Genomic DNA, 19,764 nt, shown 5'->3' on the forward strand with positions numbered 1-19,764 from the left:
TGTTAGTTTTATCGGGACCCTACAGTGGGCACCATTATACAAGTCATAAAGTACAAGTGTGCGTGTTGCCCATGCGAAAGGCATGGACACTTAAAACTTTTCCACAATGGCGAGAAACCCAATATGGTGGTATTTGGTGGTGGTTTAGAGGTCCTGCTCACGTGAGGTGAGAGCAGCGTTTTAAAAACTGGACTGAACTGGTTGGTTCAACCTGTTGGACCGGGAATCAAAGACGAAACTTGTTGGGTCAATCTTTCAAAAATGTCAGTGGATCAAAACTGAAATAAAATCGAAAAAATCGGATTGAACCGTCCAAAACCATTCGAACCAAAGAAACGGAGTTGGTTTTGTAAAACCGTCACGTTAAAAAAATATATCAAATTGGATTTTTTTTTTTAATTTTAAAAAAAAAGTTTAATACGTTAATATCAAAACTTAACATACATTTCTCAATCACAAAAAAAAATCCGTATTTTTTTACAACCATACAAACTTTAAATTCTGTCACTCTATTATAGTTTTTCTTTCAGATATCTTTAATTATTTAAATTTTATTTTAGCTATTATATTTAATTATTTAAATTTTATTTTGAATTAGTTTAACTTATTGTATTGTAATTCTTTAATTTATTCAAATTATTTTTAAATGATTGAAATTAAGTGTAGAATTATGTTATATTATTATATGTACTATCGATATTGTGGCATTAAATTTGAAATGGATTTTTGAAATATTTATTTTATCAAGTTGTAAACATATAATTACGTGTAACATATATATAAAATTTAGTTTTATATTATTAGTTTATTTAATAACCGGTTTGATAGTAGTTTATTTAATAATCGGTTCAATCTCCGATCCGATTTTTAAAATATTGAGTGAGAGGCTTTGTATTGAGTGGTGTGCTTAAGTATAAGTGTACATGAGTGTGATCTGCATGATTTAAGATCTGTCTCTTTCTCCCAATGAGGAGATTTATTTACATAGCCCTTTTTGGGCCTATTGTTCTCTTGGGAAATATCACCTCGACTCAGTCAATGATAAACTGTTTTATCCATATTAGCAAGTGGAGGTTTGGATCAGTTAATGATCCTGAATTCTCTTTTTTTTAAAAATATCTCTCTTTTAAAAAAATATCTTATCCCATGTTTCTCATGATTGAACGATAGAAAAACCTTGGGGTGAGACAATACCTACCATGAAATGACATATTATCGCATCTCCTAAAACGTCCTACAACGTCCTATGTGGACCCTTTTACAAATATAACAGTACGTGATTCATATGCACCTTAAAAAACAAACTGCAACACATTTTATCAATATAAATTTGTTAACATTATATAAGTTATTTGGAATAAAAGTTAAAACTTGATAAGAGTAATTTTATAAAGAGTAATGCTATTCTTTCCACAATATCTTATCCAATACTTATACGGTGAATAGTATTTTTTAAAAATAAAATTGTATTGAAAATTTATTTTAAATAAACAATATTTTTGAAAAATATTTTTAAAAAAAACTAATTTTGTAATAAAATTAATATTTGTCATTAACTAATTTTATCATTGCATTAACCACAGAATATATATTATTAATCACATATTTTCGTGATAGTTTATTAACCAACTTCACAACTTCATTAACCAATAAAATACATAATATTAATCAAATTCTGAAATTTATTTATAATTTGATTAATAAATTTAAAAATTAAAAAACTATAAATAATAAAAATAAAATAGGTCAATATTATAAATTAACGTCAGATCAATATTATATAATTTATTGATTAATGAAATAGTAAAGTTGGTTAAAAAACTATCGGTGGTTAATAACATATATTTTTGTGATTAATACAATAATAAATGATATTTTATTTAAAATAAAATTTTAATATTATTTTATTAAAAAAATATTATTTATCATATAAATATGATGAATAATTTCTGATATAAGTATTGGTATAGAAAATAGGGTAAGAATATTGCTACAATATTACTATTTCATTTATACATTTGATAAGAGTAGTTTAAAAAATTATGCTAGTATTATTTTGTATTTTATTTGTATCTTTTTCTTAATGAGTAAGAAATGATGAAAAATAATCTTGATGAAATGAAATATTGAATGTAAAACTTTATTTGACTAAGGCAGGAGAAGTAGCTACAAAGTTAATAGAATTTGGTTGAAATGAATTTATTACACCAATTGAGTTGTCAAATAAAACAATGACATATAGCTACCTTAGAGTACAGCTTTATTGTATCTCTCCTCAATCTCATCAATAAATAGAACAAGACCACACTATTACTCATTTACTCTTCATCCTCTTCATCCCCTCCACGCCATTTTAAACCGCCATTTCTCTTCTCTTCTCACAACTCAAAACTCAAGATTCAATTCACACCCTAACAACAAAGATGAAACATCAAACATTCACATGCCTCTGTGTTCTGGCTCTAACCATCATAGTTTGTTCCAACACAGCAAACGGGGCAGAAGACTTGTCCAAAACATGTGCTCAGGTTGTTTCAAAGGTGATTCCTTGTTTGGATTTTGCGACGGGGAAAGCACCGACGCCGAAGAAGGAATGCTGTGATGCGGCGAAGAGTATAAAGGATACCTATCCGGAGTGTCTGTGTTACATCATTCAACAGACTCATAAGGGGAGTCCTGAAAGTAAGAGCATGGGGATTCAAGAGGATAAGCTTCTTCAACTTCCTGCTGTTTGTGATGTTAAAGCCAATATCTCTGATTGTCCTAGTAAGTTTTCTTTTCTTTTTTGAGAAAAACTAACAAAATAGGTACATATTCGTTTAACACGCATTTCAACACCTGTTTTTTATTGGTTGATATTCACGTGTTTTTTCTGTTCATATGGTGTGTTTGTTTTTACGATGAGTTTCGTTTAGACGTGTAAAACCTCTCTAAAACGGAGCTTCCTTGTTAGCGTGAAATTTTGTCTTTTTTTCAGCCTCTGAATACACGAATAGAATTATATCGTTACGGGAAAAACTCTACTCTCTTTTCTTTATTTTTTTACCGGGAACAAACGGTGTTTTTGAAATAAATAAATTGTATTATTGATTGTTTTTACCATTTTCAACTACGTTAAAAAATGATATTTTTCATAGTTTTAATTAAAATACATATTATATTTTTTCATGATATTTCTTATGCCTCCTGTTCTATTTTCACATTAAATTGAAAATATTTACATTTACCTGCAGCTTGATCTTTGAAACACTTTTTATTTATATAGTACAATCTTTAAGTTCATAATATACTATTAATTTAAATTATTTTTATATAATTATTTAATAGAATTATAATATTCCATCCTTTTATATCATTATTTTAGAATTAAATATGTAATTTAGCAAGATATATATTTTTGATTGATTGATCAACTGTTAATGCATATTCTTTTTTCTCTAAGTTCAAATATGTTATAAAAAAATAAAAATCACATTTATATATATATATATATATATATATATATATATATATATATATAATTATTTTGTTTAAAACTATTTAAAATTTCTAATTTTATAAAAAAATATAAGAATAATTTTAATTAATTATTATATTAGAAAAAAATGAGAATTTGCAATTAATTTCAACTTAAAAACATGGTGTTTTTTTCTTATAATTTGAGATAAGAAAAATGCATTTTTTCTTATATTTTGAGATGGAGAGTACTCAACATTATTATATGTTTATATATATATATATATATATATATATATATATATATATATATATATATATATATATATATATATATATATATATATATATATATATATATATATATATATATATATATATATATATATATATATATAATTTATTAAAAATATTAAATTTGATACATCATTTTTTTTAATATATAACTTATGTGCTATAAAACATAAATTATAGATACAAAAAATTTAAATTAGTTTATTATTTTTTTCATGCTATTATATTTTATTGTATTAAAAAAATTGTTCTCCCATTTTAATAATTGGGATTTTGGTCTTCAATTTTACTTTTTATTATAATTCCCATCTCTATCCTTTTTAACTATATAAATATATTAGACTTGATCAATATTTAAAATAAAATAAAAAATCAAAAGAGCTGCTCGTAGATTATCTTGAAAATCAACAAATAATAACTCCAAAATGAGATAGAGTAGAAGTCTCTTTAAAATTATAATTGGATAATAAAAACTCGTTTCTTAAAAATAAAAATGTGATTTCGTGGTATATGGTATAATAGCCTATTTTGGACCAAATTGTTTTCTTTAATTAAATGGGAGGAGGCAGTACAACTGTACAACCATACACAATTATGAGTGGCCAGTTACATCGGTTAGGAAGATGGGATGAGAAGTTATTGCAGATGGTTGCATCTAGATAGGTCAAATAAGTTGGTACATCAAGTAATTAAAATCTTCTCTCATTCTTAACTGTATAATATCCAACCGTAATCGTCCATATTATTTTTTCAATTTTAGGTTAAACATTATTTCTAGAGTTTGAATCCTAAACTTTATGGTTTTTGGTTTTGTGGGTGAATTTTTTTTAATAGTTATTAATATGAATCTGGTGATTGTGACAGAGCTTTTGGGGCTATCTCCGAGCTCCCCAGACGCAGCAATATTTAAAAACGTATCCAAGATCAATCCCCCTTCATCAGCTGCATCATCCACCGGAACTCCGAGCCCACCAACCCCGAGCGGTTCACATAAGCTTAGACCGGTCATGATCAGCGACATGATGATGATGACTGTAGCCTTTGTTCTTGCCGCAGTACCTACCGGATTTATCACCATTAAATTATAATGAGTTGGATCTTTAAATACTTCACCTAACATAAAGTGAAGTCTGGTTGGTTGTTTTGTTTACTGCATATCTGTTTTCTGTAGGACACTTAATTGGCTTGCATCTCTCTGCTCTGTGATGGTTTCTCGAATTGTGGGAACCTGCACTTTTATTTTACTGTTCTTATGTTTCCCATTAATATGGAGTACTAGTTTGGTCGTCATTATTTTCATAGTACTAGTACTATCTAAGATATAAGTATTTTCATAAGTTTCTCAAAAATATTCTTCTACTCAAAACATGTATTTTTATGCACTTTAAAGGTTTGATAATTTACCTTCTATGTTAAGGGTTATATGAATGATACATTTCTATAATATTAGATTTGTTGGTCGAGGATTTTAATTTAAATTCTTTTTTTAAAATTTTAATTCGTATAGAAGTGAAAAGATCCTCCTAGAATTTAATATTTTTTTGAAATTTATTTTTGGAAAACATCTTAGAGATTGTGTTGCGATTAATGATTCATAAGATGAATTTGTTATTGTAAAAAATGAAGTATTTTTATTAGTTTTGAATTATTGAGGTGGATGGGTTTTAATCTTTAATTATCTTTGGTCCATATTAATCAATAAAATTGACATACTCTCTTTGATATTATAATAAAATTGTGTCAAGATAGAAAATAACTAGTTTTTTTGTGATAAGTAATTTGTTATTATATTGAATTTGAATCTTATTTTAGATAAAATTGACATACTCTCTCTTTGGTCCATATTAAGATTCAAATTCAATATAATACGTGTAACAGATTACTTGTTATCACAATATTTTTTTTAGGAGTATTATGATGCATAACTTCTAAAACTTCTAAAACTTTGTTCGTCAATATTGCTTGAGTGACAAAACTAATTGTTGTTATTATTGGCATAAACCATGAAGTATATGACATGTTAATTATTTAGAATAAAAATATTTAATATGTTCATTTTTAAAGTAGTAAAGTCTTTATAATAGATAATTTATTTAATAAAATATTAAGTGTGATTTAAATGTAAGACATTATTAAATATAAAGATATTATTTTAAAAAGTGTGTACTTAAAGTCTTACTCTTAAATGGGATAATAAGAATGCATAAAGACTTTCATAATGACAGTAGTGTATGTCACTTTTTTGATCTGAAATAGTTATGGTTACATGAGGAGTTGATCATTCTAGTACCGTCAAACATGGTAAGTAACAAGATGATTATAAAGTGATTAATTGGATACTCAATGAGTCATGTAATTGATAATTGATAACTTATAATTTCCATCCTATGTACGTGTAAGTAATATATGAAATTTATGGATAATTTGTAGCTGATGGCTGATAGCTGATGACGGATAACAGGGCTTCAAATTTGTTATAGTTAACTCGTGGTTAAATAAAGCCTCATAAAATATTTATAATGGTTAAAATATGGTTAGAAAGGGCCTATATTTATTTTCCATGATTAAACTACGACTAATTTAAAAAAGGCCTCCGAAAAAATTGAGACGACTCTATTGATAATTGGTGGTTGTTAAGTTAATTTACGTGTTTGATAAATTAGGTGTTACACAAATTGATAAATACAAAATGACATAAAATGACATTCTTAATTAAGAAATTAATGGTTTCATTATCTTATTATATTATATTAATAAATTAATTTTTATTTAATAAAAAATAAGTGTATTAATAAAAATATGCAAAACATTTTTAATATATATGAAAAATTGAAGATAACATCAAAATATATTTTAAAAATATATAAATTTTATAGTCAAATTTAACGAGATACATGAAATAATAACATTATAATTTTGAATTCAATTATATTAATCTATAATAATAAGAGTTAAAATAAGTTTATTATTGTTTGCATGTGTTTTTAGCGAACAATCACAAGTTTGAAAGTCTTTGATATTAACTTAAAAAATCTCGGGATTAGTTTTATTTGAAAATTGTTACTATGATGTACATGTAAGACATAACTAAAAATGTCTGGTTATAGACCGTACACAAATAGACTTTAAAGACGATAATGTTTAAATTAAAGTAAAAGGAATTTGAAATAAATAACATTAAAGGAAATGCAATAAATGACAAGAAAGATAAAGGTGTTTCAATTAAGGAAAAATAAAAGTACAAAAGAAAAGAGGGACGCAAACTAACATAATTTCTCACAAACTGTTTCGCTCTTTGACTCAGTGATTCGCTGTCGCACGCGGATCAAAACGAGTAGTTTTTCAAAAATGTAGTTTAACGACAAATTGACTCGGATTATCGTTCTCACAAGGATTCTTGAATGAATTAACCAATGATAGTAACGATTAATGGGGTTTTGGTTGGTTTAGGATTCAATTAAAAAAAATAGATTAAAATAAGTGGTTATTGAAATAAGCTGTAGCAACAATTTACTGATTCGGTCTTTGCCTATCATCGACTATCGTAATTCCAACCGCAGATTAACTATTCTTATTCGATTATAATATCAACTGACAAGCGCAATTGATAGTATAAGTTGTATGTTCCTATTATCCGAATTAAGCAAACGGGATTAAGTTTCATGAATTAAGCAAACATGAATTAAACGGACTCGATAACGAATTAAGCAAACGAAATCGTGACTATAGTTAGGATCACACAATCAATCGGATTAAATCAATATAGCATATGTAAATCGGATTAAGCAAACAAAATACATATATTAATATTGAAAGGAATAAAAAACCTGAATAAGAATTACTAAAATCTCAAGGTATCGGAACCCGAATACAACAAATTGTTTGGATCGATTAGTTCTTCATGAGAATTCTTGCCAAAGCTTTCAAGTATTTCGTGAATAGTGATCATCCTCATGTTATGTGGCTGCTAGGTATATGGAAAACAAGGAATTTGGTTTACAACCCAACTGGATCGAAAACATAACCCAAGCCCAAAACTAATGACCCAAAACTTAAATAAAACTAATGCTGCAACTTCAACAAATTTTATGGCCCTGCTACATTCTGATTCAGCTCTCTATTTATGAACAAAAGTTGTAGATCTTTTTCTTAGCTTTCCATCAACTGGTAGAACGTCTCAATCCGATACTCCTAGCTCAAGATATGATTTTTCTCGCGAAAGCTGCTAATGCTGAAAATTAAATACGAAAATTAAATAAGTGCAAAAATAACATAAATTATGAAAACACATTAAAACATAAAAATAATCAAAGCAAACCGAAGAAATGCTTAAGTACAAACATGAAAGAACGTGCATCAAAATGCACTGATCACTCAGGTACTCCAGTTCTATAGAGAATGTATGTGAAAACTTGTGAACCAATTATTACAACACATGAATCTGTTATAAATACTAACTAGGAATAATTGTCTTCGACAGTTTAATTCCACATGAACCGACACGTCATTCGAATGCAATGCAACTCCTGACTCCACGTCTTGCCACATTGTTAAGGCTTTGAAAAATACTGAAGCCATTATCCCACATTCTATAACTACTTAGAGGCTAGCAACTGCTTACTCGACGAAGACAATTATTAAGTGCATAAAGCCCTTCATCTTTGGTTTCCTCAATCTTCTAAGTATCCATAGTCTATCGGAGAATCCTCTCTCGACATGGTGTCAAATAGTCACTTAAGTCTACTCCTGGGACTCTTTCAGCTCATTTCTCAAGATATCTCCTTGAGGCTTACCAAACTAACAACTCAATATGTCAATCGAGAACATCTAGTCGATGTGCCATCATTGTCGAGCTTGTATATCACTTGTTACACTTAGTATTTCACCAAATGCAGCATTGACTTGATTTTCCTATTAGATAGAAAACACTAGGTCAACAAATTCCCCCCTCCCCCCGAAAGGCCACTTTCGATCGTGGTCGAATGGAAGAAAGGTGACATTTTTGAATTCTTCGACATTATTCACCTTGTACATGTCCCATCAATGAAATGTCAGTAATTAATTATTAATGTAGTCATCATGACCATTTTACACAAAAATGTCATGTGGTAGACGTGCATACAAATTTATGACGATCACCTCGTATTTCCTAGGAGCTTTAAATAAAACACTCTAAATTCCATTTCATCTTTTCCCATGGCCTTTATAGTGCCATTTGTCGACTCAGACAATCAGACAACACGTTGGCCGAAATCTTTTGGGGGGAAAACTGAATTGTTTTTATTCTTGGTTATTTAACGTGTTTGTTCAAACACTTTTCACTTTAATTCTAAACTTTTGCAACTTAAACAAAAAAAAGAAAGAAACCATAAATTTTATTTTTCATTCCTTAAGCTCTTTACGAATAATCCATTCATTTCAATGGCGTTTCCAGAATAACATCGTGCAGGTTTCATAGCTGAAATCGACCTTCCTCTATTCATCAATGATTGCACTTACATGCCTGAACCTCCTATGGAAGCAGAAAAAAGAAAAATATGGTATCTGTGTGCTTTCATTCCATATATTCTTGCTGACAAGGTACATGTTTTTATGGTTCCCTTACCCAAATATATTAAGAAACCCCAACTTCTTCAAGACTTCTTCCCCATTTATCCTGGTTATGAGCCATTAGTATTTCTTGATGAACCTTTCTATTTCAACTTTTTCAAGAACCTTGTTTTTCGTTCCTCTCCTCCAACTGAGGATACAGAGTACGTGAAGTGGCTTGATAGGGTTGAGAAAAAGAAGAAACATTTTGGGATTTTTAACCTAATCCAATTGTCCATAATGGGTCACTCACATAAGCCTCACATGTTCATTTCTTCTATCATTACAGTTGACATGTCATATGGTTGTTCCTTCTTAAGTAATGAGAAACCTAGTTAAGGAGTCCTCTAGGGTCTTAAGTTCTATAATCCCCTAGAAAAGGTTGGTGCGCTTGATGATTGTGGTGATGAAACTCCCACATCCGACGATATGAAATACGTCATTACTTGGCTTGTGGCAGTGGGCATTTTCTCGATGGAGGTTGGAGCCACAGAATTGCCGACACTAGTAATCGCAGGTTGTCCTTATGGGTTTAAAGTATTACTCTGGGAATGGGTTTGGTTTTTACGAGATATTTTGGAAAGTCGCTTACCGCTCCTCAAGTGCATAAAACGCAAAAACCTCACATATGGAAGACACTATAAATAAAATAATGTAAGATGACTCTTTTTTACAAAAATATTCGCACAAAAGGGTTTTGTCGCGTGTGCCAATTTGTTTACTCGTGTTTTTGGTAAACAATCACGAGTTTGAAAGTCTGTGAGATTAACTCGAAAAATCTCCAAAGTAATTTGGGCAAATGATTTATTTGAATACAAGTGCGTATGAATTGAATGCAATCGTCACGTGAATGATAACAACGTAGAAAAAAGACTTTAAATGAAACCAGATTGTGATAAATGATAAGTTAAAATGTAATAAATGACATTAAACAAAGCAAAAGTAAATGTACATGTTCCTTTAAGGAAATTAAAGACTAATGAAAAATATTGGATGCAGACACTTACATGTTTCTTGCTCAACTGTTTCCCTTTTTGACTCGGGTATTCTAGTGGTATGAAGTATATGTATGACATGTTGCAATCTCTGATCCCATGTATGAGTCTGCTAATTATTCTATTTACAAAGTAACCGTCGACGATGATTATGACCACTAAGAAACTCCTGCATTCATTCCATGTTCAATCTTCAAGTTCCCACTAATGTACTTACGTGTCACCCACGACACTATCTGTTTGAAACCCACGTTGAGTTGTAACTACTCCTAACTTCCTCATGGACCTTCAATGGTAATTGCTCTAACGTGTTGTAGACACTGACTATCAAGGACTACAAACTTGTAAATTTACTAAGTCTTTTACCTTACGTGTCTTCTTCGACTAGTTTTCATGATGAAATAGAGGCTTCTGTCGACTGCCCTTTTTGATATTCTGGACATGTTTCCCAGTGATCTAGGTATTTGGGATTTATCCTTGAGAGTACTTCAAACCCCATTTCCTTGTGCCGATGGCTGAGTCGACCCCTCGTCATTAGTCTGTCGACGCTCCATCATTAATACTCTTTAAAACACTCAATTAATGCTTTCTCACAACAAATGTCTTTTCATTGACATTTTGTGTTGAGTTTCTACTAGCTGAAAAATCCAAGTAACAAGGTCATGTTAACAAGTGTCCCGGGGAACTCTTTAATGATACTAAATAAATAAATTGTTCTTTACAAAAAGCAATTATTTTAATTTTTAATGCATTGAATACACACATTCCCCAAAACCCTAACCACTTTAAGCACTTAAAGAGTGCATTTCCCTTAAAATAAATAAGGCAAAATAATCGTGGGTAATTTTAACAAACAAGAAGTGGGCTTCATATGAGAACTCAATTTCAGAAATCAGTCATATGTAAATTTTAACAAACAAGTAGTAAGGTTCACATGAAAACTCAGCTACAGAAATAGGTCATAAAGGAATTTTAACAAACAAGTTATGGGATTCCATGAGAACTCAGTGTAATCGAAATTGGTCGTATGAGAACTTTAACAAACAAGTAGCGCGTTCACATGAGTACTCAGTGTTGCACAAATGGTCGCAGGCGAATTTTAACAATATCACGTGTGAACTCAGTGTTACAGAAATGATCGTAGGAGAATTTTAACAAATTCATGTGAGAATTCAAGTTCTCCTAAGAACCATTGTTGTAATAGATATATGAACAAAATATATGAATAAATAAATTGATACAAAATTCATTTTGAATGTAACAATTACCCTAAATTTTGAGCAATTTCACAAATTAGGTCAAAATATTCAAGTATCTACTGATTCCACTGAATAAAAATTCAACTTTCTTAAACCTAAAATGATATTGATCCTTCTAAAAATTAAAGGAAAGATAAATAAATAAAAAGTATAGTTTTTTTTTCTTTCAATAAAATATGAGATAAATTGGAAGAAGGAACACATAAAGAGAAAACGTGAAAAGAAAAAGTAACAGATAAGGAGAAATGGAGTGATGGAAAGGAAAGGAAAAAATATCTTAAAAAAAGATCAATAACTAAAAAAATTATTAATAATAATTTATAAAAATAAAAATGAGTTTTTTTTTAATGTTTAATTGGATGTTATATCTAAACTACTCATCATTTTCTAAAGGCAATAAAGAAAAAACCTAATAATAATTGATAATAATAATAATAATAGTTCTGTTCCAGCCAAATGTATAGAGCACACTACACTGTACCAACCAAAGGTCAAATAACACGAGGCCCACTTATCTAACCCGCTCCATCATGCCTAAGGTATAAATACCTTCACAAAGAGTTTTTAGTGTCTCAATCTCTAATCTCCACTTCTATTACTATCTTGAACCCTAAACTGACTAAAGAGTTGGAGTGTTAACCCTAATCTCCACTCCCATAATCTCTAATCTCCACTCCCATCACGGTCGATATGCCTAGTTTGTCATTTTGTGGGGCTTTTTCACCCCATATGACGAGATCGACTATGTTGGTTATTTTGTCGACCTTTTAGCTCATTTTCCTAGGGACGGTAAGAGATGCCAATAAGTTATTTAGTGTTGCTTCATATCATTATGGTATTTCATCTTCAAATGGATTGGAGAAGCTACAACATACAATATTGATAGGAATGGTCTTTCAATAATGTTGTTGTATACACTTTCACAAGGAACCATGAAGAAACGTATATTTGCAGTTCTCTTGTTCTCCCATTCGTCGAAGGAAATCAATATATCTATTGTTCCACATGGCTGAGTTAAAGATTTATTGAATGCTAGGAGGATCTGGCCTTCTAATGGCTTCATATCTTGCACGTGTAATCCTAACTTCATGAAGATTCTAAGATAAACGAGGTTGAAGAAGGTTATGTTGTCAATGAGGATCCGCACCAACAAATGACTAACTATAGTGATGGTTATGACCAACAAAAGTGTTGCGTTAAGAGTTCTGTCTACCTTTTAGTGGTATGGAAGCTCTAATGTCAGTATATGTTTCACTCACTTCTCGCTCTCCATATTTCTCAATGACAGAGGTTCGTTTTTCCAAGTAGCCTCTGGACAATCGAATCGATGTCGAAGATCATATATGATTTGATGTCAGAAGGACAAAAAGTGTTATGGTAATCAAGATCGAGAGATGCTTTCTTCATCTTAGCTAGATTGTTACAACAACCGTGACTTGAATTAAATGGACCAGATTGTCGAAATATGCAAGAATCGAAAGTTGATTCCCATAGGCGATACTGCTATTCTAGATCAGAACTAGATATGATCAATGAGACGATAAGGTAGTGTTTCACTACAATGGACTTGAACTTTCAACGCAAAAAATAGGAGGTTAACCTACAAGGTTAGGACTCTAACACTCATATTAGTAAGAGAATCATAAGTAATGTGATATTGAGGATTTGAACCATATATTTATCTTCATGCGAGTTCTTTTATATACGAAAGTTAGTCAAAGGGTTTTCAATATGGACCAAAGGTGAACTTTTTCTTATTATATCTTTGATCAACCCAAAACAAAACCTAAGGGTGTGTTTAATCTACTAAAAAAAATAAGGAAATGGACAACACAACTCTAGTTGTCATGTGTTTGATTTAAAAAATGTTCACAGAACAGAACAAAAATCAGGATTAGGGACTGGAAAAAAATAAATTTTTTGTCCCCCACTAAACCACGAGACAACTTTTTGTCCGTAATACAAATTATTCAAAATATGAAAAAACATCCTTTTATTTTCTACTAAAAATATATTTCCATCTCTCTCTCTCTCTCTCTCTCTCTCTCTCTCTCTCTCTCTCTCTCTCTCTCTCTCTCTCTCTCTCTCTCTCTCTCTCTCTCTCTCTCTCTCTCTCTCTCTCTCTCTCTCTCTCTCTCTCTCTCTCTCTCTCATGAATAAATGTTATTAATAAATTATTTCATGTTATTAGTACTATTTTTTAGAATAAACATTATTAATAAATTATGTCGTGTTAATATTTTTTAGAAGGTCTAAAATTAAACAAAATTACTATCAGATTATTTTTTGTTTTCTTATAAAAGAAATTCTCCATTATATCCTTAAGTGACATTTATATGCGTGAAATTATCTTTATTATCGGCTAATCACAATAACAAAACAAAATATATAGATAAAGAGATGGTGGAATGATGTATTGATAGTGTAAATTATTTTTATCCTGTCAATCAATGACAACGATATATCCCATAAAATTAAAATTAGTCTTTAAATTTTAAACTACTTATATAATTTAGCATATTTTGATGGGATATATGTTTAATATTTTTTTTAGAGTGAATAAGTACTACATTAAATTCAAATATATATTACTAGCATTTACCCAAAAAAAATCAACTTGTTTATTTGAGTTTGTTTTTAAAATACACTATTTTCAAATTAAATATCTGAATAATGATATTTTCAAACTATTTATCAAATTAATCACTTTTTAAAAAAAAAATATACGATAAGAGCATATATCACTACTTGTGGCGCATGCATGCTTTTTTGCACTAAAGCGTCAATCCTAGTGGCGCATGCATTCATATGATGCAATAAGAGCGGGCGTCACTGTCAATGGCGGCGCATGCTTTGTTTTATTTTTTTAATTATTTATTAAGGGAAGACGTCAGGAAGAGTGACACATGCATGCAAAAAACTATTTAACATGCGTCAGGAAGAGTGACGTATGTATGCAATATTGGTAAAAAAGAATATGCATTGGCGTTAGAAGGAATGACAAATTCATATAATATTAGCTTTTTGCATGTATGTCAAAGGCGCATTAGTGCAAAAAGCATGCACGGTTTTTGTTGTGTAATTTTTTTTTGAAGTGATTAATTTGATAAATATTTTAAAAATATGGATATTTTAGTATGAGATTAATTACTATGCACTGTAATAAAAAGATTTACACTGTCGATTTATCACCATCACCCATTTACATTATTTTATAGGTTTTTAAAATAAAAGTCAAATTTATTTCAATATCTAACGGTTAGGATTAATTGACGGTGTAAAATCCTATTACACAATGTATATCAATTAAATTATTTTAGTATTTAATTTAAAAATAATGGTTATTTTAAAAAAAATTCTGTTTATTTAATTTATATTTATATTTTCGCTGGGTAGTTAGGGGTAACGCTTTTGTGCATTCCGTTTACCGCTCCGTTCGAGAAGTAGAAGAAGGATCTCTCTATCTCTTTGCTTTTTCCCTCGCCGCACTCACTGCTCATCGCCATGTCTCAGGTAAATGCCCCCTCTTTCCTTGACATATTACCTAATTCTCACGATTCATCTATTTTTTTTCAATTGCAATTCGAACCCTAACACAATCGATCTCGATTTTCCTCGTCAATTAGGGTTTTTTTCAATTATGGTTCTTTTCAATTATGGTTCATAATTATGATAATTATCCGGTTCTAATGAAAATTAGGCTTTGTCCGAATGTTTAATTCAATTCTCTATGAGTAAATCAGTTTAATTTATGTCGAATTTTGCATTTTTTGTGGTTGTTCCTATATAATCCTTTATGCTTTATTAACGCCCAATGAAATGTAGGAATCTTATCATTCTGTATGGTTTTGCAGGTTGATAACAGAAATTCCTCAGCTGCTAAGCGTGCCAGGACTGATGGTGAGTCGCGATTTGTTTGATTTGGTTGTTTTTTTCGGTTTCGTTTTAATGATTGCGCCACATTTTAATGATACCCAATCCACTTTCCTAGGGCATCGCAATCTGATATGGTTCTCTGTTGCATTTGCATTGGTTTTTTTTGTAGGTAGCCGCAGGGAAGATGATTGGACATGTCCCAGCTGTGGCAATGTCAATTTCTCTTTCAGGACAACCTGCAATATGCGTAACTGCACCCAACCAAGGCCTGCTGATCATAACTCTGTAAGTCGTTTTTCCAAGATATTATGTTCAATGTCGAAGTTTTTACTTTTAAAACATGTTTTTGGTTTAACAAATGATTTGGAAAGGTACTTTTATTTGAAAAAGAGTTGTGATCTTGTTAAAATCTCTTACCGTGTGTTGTTCTCTTTCCAGAAATCTGCTGTGAAGCCTCTTCAAGCTCCACAGGCCTATTCAGCTGCACCTCCTTATATAGGCTCCAATGCCCCCCCTTCAATATATCTTGGTGTCCCACCATACGGGTCTTCTTTATTCAATGGATCACCTGTTCCTCCCTATGAGGTTCCATTTTCTGGAGGATCAGCGGCCTATCACTACAATTATGGAGGCCGCCTTTCTGCTGGCAGTCCGTATAGGCCACTGCATCTAGCAGGACCGGCACCATACGCAAGTGGATCCATGGTGGGAAATGGTCTGTTCTGTTTTCCTTTTTCCTGTCATTCAAATAGCTAAATTTCCAAAAAATGAAATTTGATCTATTATAAATAAGTCAGTTTTTAATTAATGAATCAAAAGATTAAACAGCAAACAATGAGGAAGCTATTGGAATTGTATTGATTGTTGTTGATTTCTCGCTATACCCCTCTTGCTTCTGCAGTGTTGTCCTTTGTAGTTTTGCTCCTGTTACAGTTATGTTACATTTTTCCGCTGGCGATTCTTTGACAGGTGGGATCTATGCCATGCCTCAGTTATTGGATCGTTATGGCCTCGGTGTCCCTATTGGACCTGGAACAATGGTATGCACTAAACAATAAAGCTAAATTATTTAAAGCTGTTGTTAAGATAAATATATGTCCCTGCAGTTAGTTTTTTATGTTAACTGCAACTATCTTAAATGTAGATATTTTTTCTCTTGCTTTATCGGTCTGCTTTGAATACCGCTGTGTTATAATAAACTTTTAAAATTTTTTTTTCACGTATTCATAGTAGTTTTTTTATATTTATTAAGTCATGTATTCTGTAGTCATACCCGCCCGGTGTCGTACTCACACTCGTGCATCCTTGTTTGTCAGTCACAATAGTCTTATCAGTCTCGCTTTTGTGCCCAACCAGATATATTTGACTTTTGCACCAAACATGCCATAAATTTTGTGGGCATAACAAGTCTCGCTTTCATAATTTCATATATGGGTTTTCATCTTTGATCCTTAGTAATCTAAAAAGGATATAATTAGTTTGATTATGCAATTTGATGGTTTTGTTGTAAAGTGGAATTTATAGTTAATCCTTCTCTGAGCAGGGCACTAGGCCAGGATTTTTTCGCGATGACAAGTCTCAGAAAAAGGGAGGAGGTTTGCTATATTTAGTTTGTCTCTTTCTTTTTTGTTCCCATAGAAATAGAAGTTTATTTGAAGATAATTTTTTTTCTCACCCCCACCCACTTGTGTGTATAGATGCAACTCGTGACAATGATTGGGCATGCCCAAAATGTGGCAACGTCAATTTCTCATTTAGAACTGTCTGCAACATGAGAAAGTGCAACACTCCCAAGCCTGGAACCCCGGTATGCTACTTTCATCTCTATTATGTAGGTTGATTGTCATATTTTTTAATATTTGAAAAAATGTCATTATTTTTGGCTGATGTTAAACATTATTGGACATGATTATTATGCTGCAGGCCTCAAAGTCGGACAAGAACTCTAGTAAGTTGCTTTCCATGTTTATCTATATTTTAACGATGCTCTTGTCGATACAACTGCAACAGTTGGTAACTCTGTTACTTCATTTTGTACTTGACAATCAGAGCAAAAGATGCCCGAGGGAAGCTGGAAATGTGAAAAATGTAATAACATAAATTACCCGTTCCGAACCAAGTGCAACAGACAGAATTGTGGTGCTGACAAGCCAGCTGAGTCGGATAAATCTCCCTCATCATCTCCAGATCAAAATGACCAGGTTTGTTATGTAAAGCTTTTTCAATTTGCTTGCCTTCACTCATTGTTGCAACAGAGATTGGTTTTTCCTAAGCATCTTTGTGACGTAATGGATATTTTCAAATTGAAAGCTGTTGTGAAGTTGTTTAAATCAATTTTTTGGAAAAGCTTCTCTTATGCTCATTTGATTTCTTTTGTTGCAACTTATATATGCAGATATACCTTGTTGATTTCCTTTGTATCTATCCATTGCTATATTTAATTTGCAATTATTTACTGTTCCAGTGAGTACTAGGACATGTTTGAGGGTTGAGAAGGTCCAGAGTTGTCATCCAGCATTGCTCAATTTGGGTGTCTGACAGTCAGTCTTGTCGTCCTCTATGTTGCAGAAGTTGTCAAGTCACTCACCTTCTCATTATCTGTGTCAATTTGTTGTATTAACTGAAATGGTATTTGGTCTTTGTGGATTATTATGATGCACATGTCAGCCAGCTTTCCTGGCAGAAAGGTTGTTGCGAGTTCCAGTTTTAAGTTTTGTTTTGGTTCTGAACTGTCTGCATTTTAAGTATAACTTGAGATGAATAGATACAAACAGCATTTTTGAAGATTCCAAGTATTTTAAAGATTATTCGGGGCCACATTCATTTTTAGCTACTTGGAAGTGTCTGTCTGTCATCCTACCATATTTAGGATGTATGCGTCAGCACTGCAGAAACCATTTTCTTTTGTGTCATTGCATGTAGTTAGTTGTGTGGATGATACGTATTGTGTCATTGAATTGATGTTGATAGTCGATTGTTTTTGTTAAGTGTTCCACATGATGTGAGATATGACCTCTCAATATTTATAAGTAGGAGCAATTTTCATCTTACATGCTGATTTTGTAAGGGTTGAATTAAGTCTAACCCAAATTTTAATATACTATCTATGCCGGTTTAAGGATGACAATGTGGGAATTGGACCCAAGTGCTAGGCATTAGGGTGGATATTGAAGTTGTATTGAAGTGTTGTCAAGGTTTGTGGGTTGTTGGATGTACATCTGGTTGGGCACTCTCATCTTATAAGGTAGCTTTGGAGATGAGATCCAAACCCAATTAAGATATGTGGTTGGCACCCTCATCTCATGAGGTAGCTTTGGAGATGAGATCTAAACACAATTAACATGGTATTAAAGGCTATTCAATATTCATTATTGGGTCATGCTCTAGAGAGTGGTATGTTTGGTGTCCCACATTGGATTAGATATGGTCTAACAACACTATTTATAAATGGGGACAATCCTCACCTTACAAGCCGGTTTTGTAAGAGTTGAGTTAGATCCAATTTAAATTCTAACTGTTTTTAAGTAAATCCTAAATTTTGTTAATGGTCATGTAATATAAGCATCCCAGACTTGGAGACACTAATCTTTGTGTGTTTTGCCGGGTCAATACTGGGAGTGCTGATCTTCATGAAGTTTCAGCTATCACGCCTTAGTTTTTTTCACTATTTGTGTGTCACTGACATATCACTTATCACAAAAGTTCAGTAAAAATATTGGTCAATCTCAATAATTAATGGTAAGTAGGCTAATCGAGTCAAGTCAATATGCAACCTACTCATAGGAGTTACTTTCTACTTGCATTTTACTGGTACAAACTCCAAAGATGCCTAAAATCGCTGAATTTACTTGAATGCTTTCTTAGCTAAAGCTGGGAGTTGCTTATTTTGGTTCCCTACCCGTGTCACTTCCATAACTATCAAGAAAGTTTAGTAAAAAGTTTTGAATTTTGGTTAGTTTGAATACTTAATGATGTCTTGTCAATTACACCAAGTCAACGTGCAACTTATTCCTAGGAATCATTTTCTTCATGGATTTTATTTCCCTTCATAGTCTCCAAATATGCATACAAATGTTATCCTTGAATTTAGTTGAGTTTTTTATTGGGTCAATAATGGGAGTATTAATCTAGAAAGTTTCTTCTCATTTTGTTTCCCTATCTGTGTAAACAATGGCATACAACTATCAAGAAATCAAGAAAGTTTAGTAAAAAGATTTGGCCTATTCTATCTTAGGACTAACTTGAAGAAATAAATTCAATAGGCTTAGTTATATTCTATTTATTCATTAAGTGTT

At 31.3% G+C, this 19,764-nt stretch overlaps 2 protein-coding genes across 2 annotated transcripts; both read left to right on the forward strand.

Moving 5' to 3' along the window:
• Window positions 1–2,257: 2,257 nt before the first annotated feature.
• Window positions 2,258–5,194, forward strand: LOC127083118 (non-specific lipid transfer protein GPI-anchored 1). The gene is made up of 2 exons (XM_051023358.1): window positions 2,258–2,766; window positions 4,615–5,194. The coding sequence occupies exons 1-2, from the start codon at window positions 2,424–2,426 to the stop codon at window positions 4,836–4,838; spliced, it is 567 nt and encodes a 188-aa protein (XP_050879315.1). The 5' UTR covers window positions 2,258–2,423; the 3' UTR covers window positions 4,839–5,194.
• A 9,765-nt stretch (window positions 5,195–14,959) lies between these two features.
• Window positions 14,960–18,253, forward strand: LOC127083119 (ranBP2-type zinc finger protein At1g67325). The gene is made up of 10 exons (XM_051023359.1): window positions 14,960–15,106; window positions 15,448–15,493; window positions 15,639–15,754; window positions 15,908–16,184; window positions 16,439–16,509; window positions 17,013–17,064; window positions 17,167–17,276; window positions 17,393–17,417; window positions 17,519–17,670; window positions 17,934–18,253. The coding sequence occupies exons 1-10, from the start codon at window positions 15,098–15,100 to the stop codon at window positions 17,934–17,936; spliced, it is 861 nt and encodes a 286-aa protein (XP_050879316.1). The 5' UTR covers window positions 14,960–15,097; the 3' UTR covers window positions 17,937–18,253.
• Window positions 18,254–19,764: the final 1,511 nt, after the last annotated feature.

The sequence above is a fragment of the Lathyrus oleraceus genome, chromosome 5 (assembly GCF_024323335.1).
Source record: "Lathyrus oleraceus cultivar Zhongwan6 chromosome 5, CAAS_Psat_ZW6_1.0, whole genome shotgun sequence".
Taxonomy (NCBI): Eukaryota; Viridiplantae; Streptophyta; class Magnoliopsida; order Fabales; family Fabaceae; genus Lathyrus; species Lathyrus oleraceus.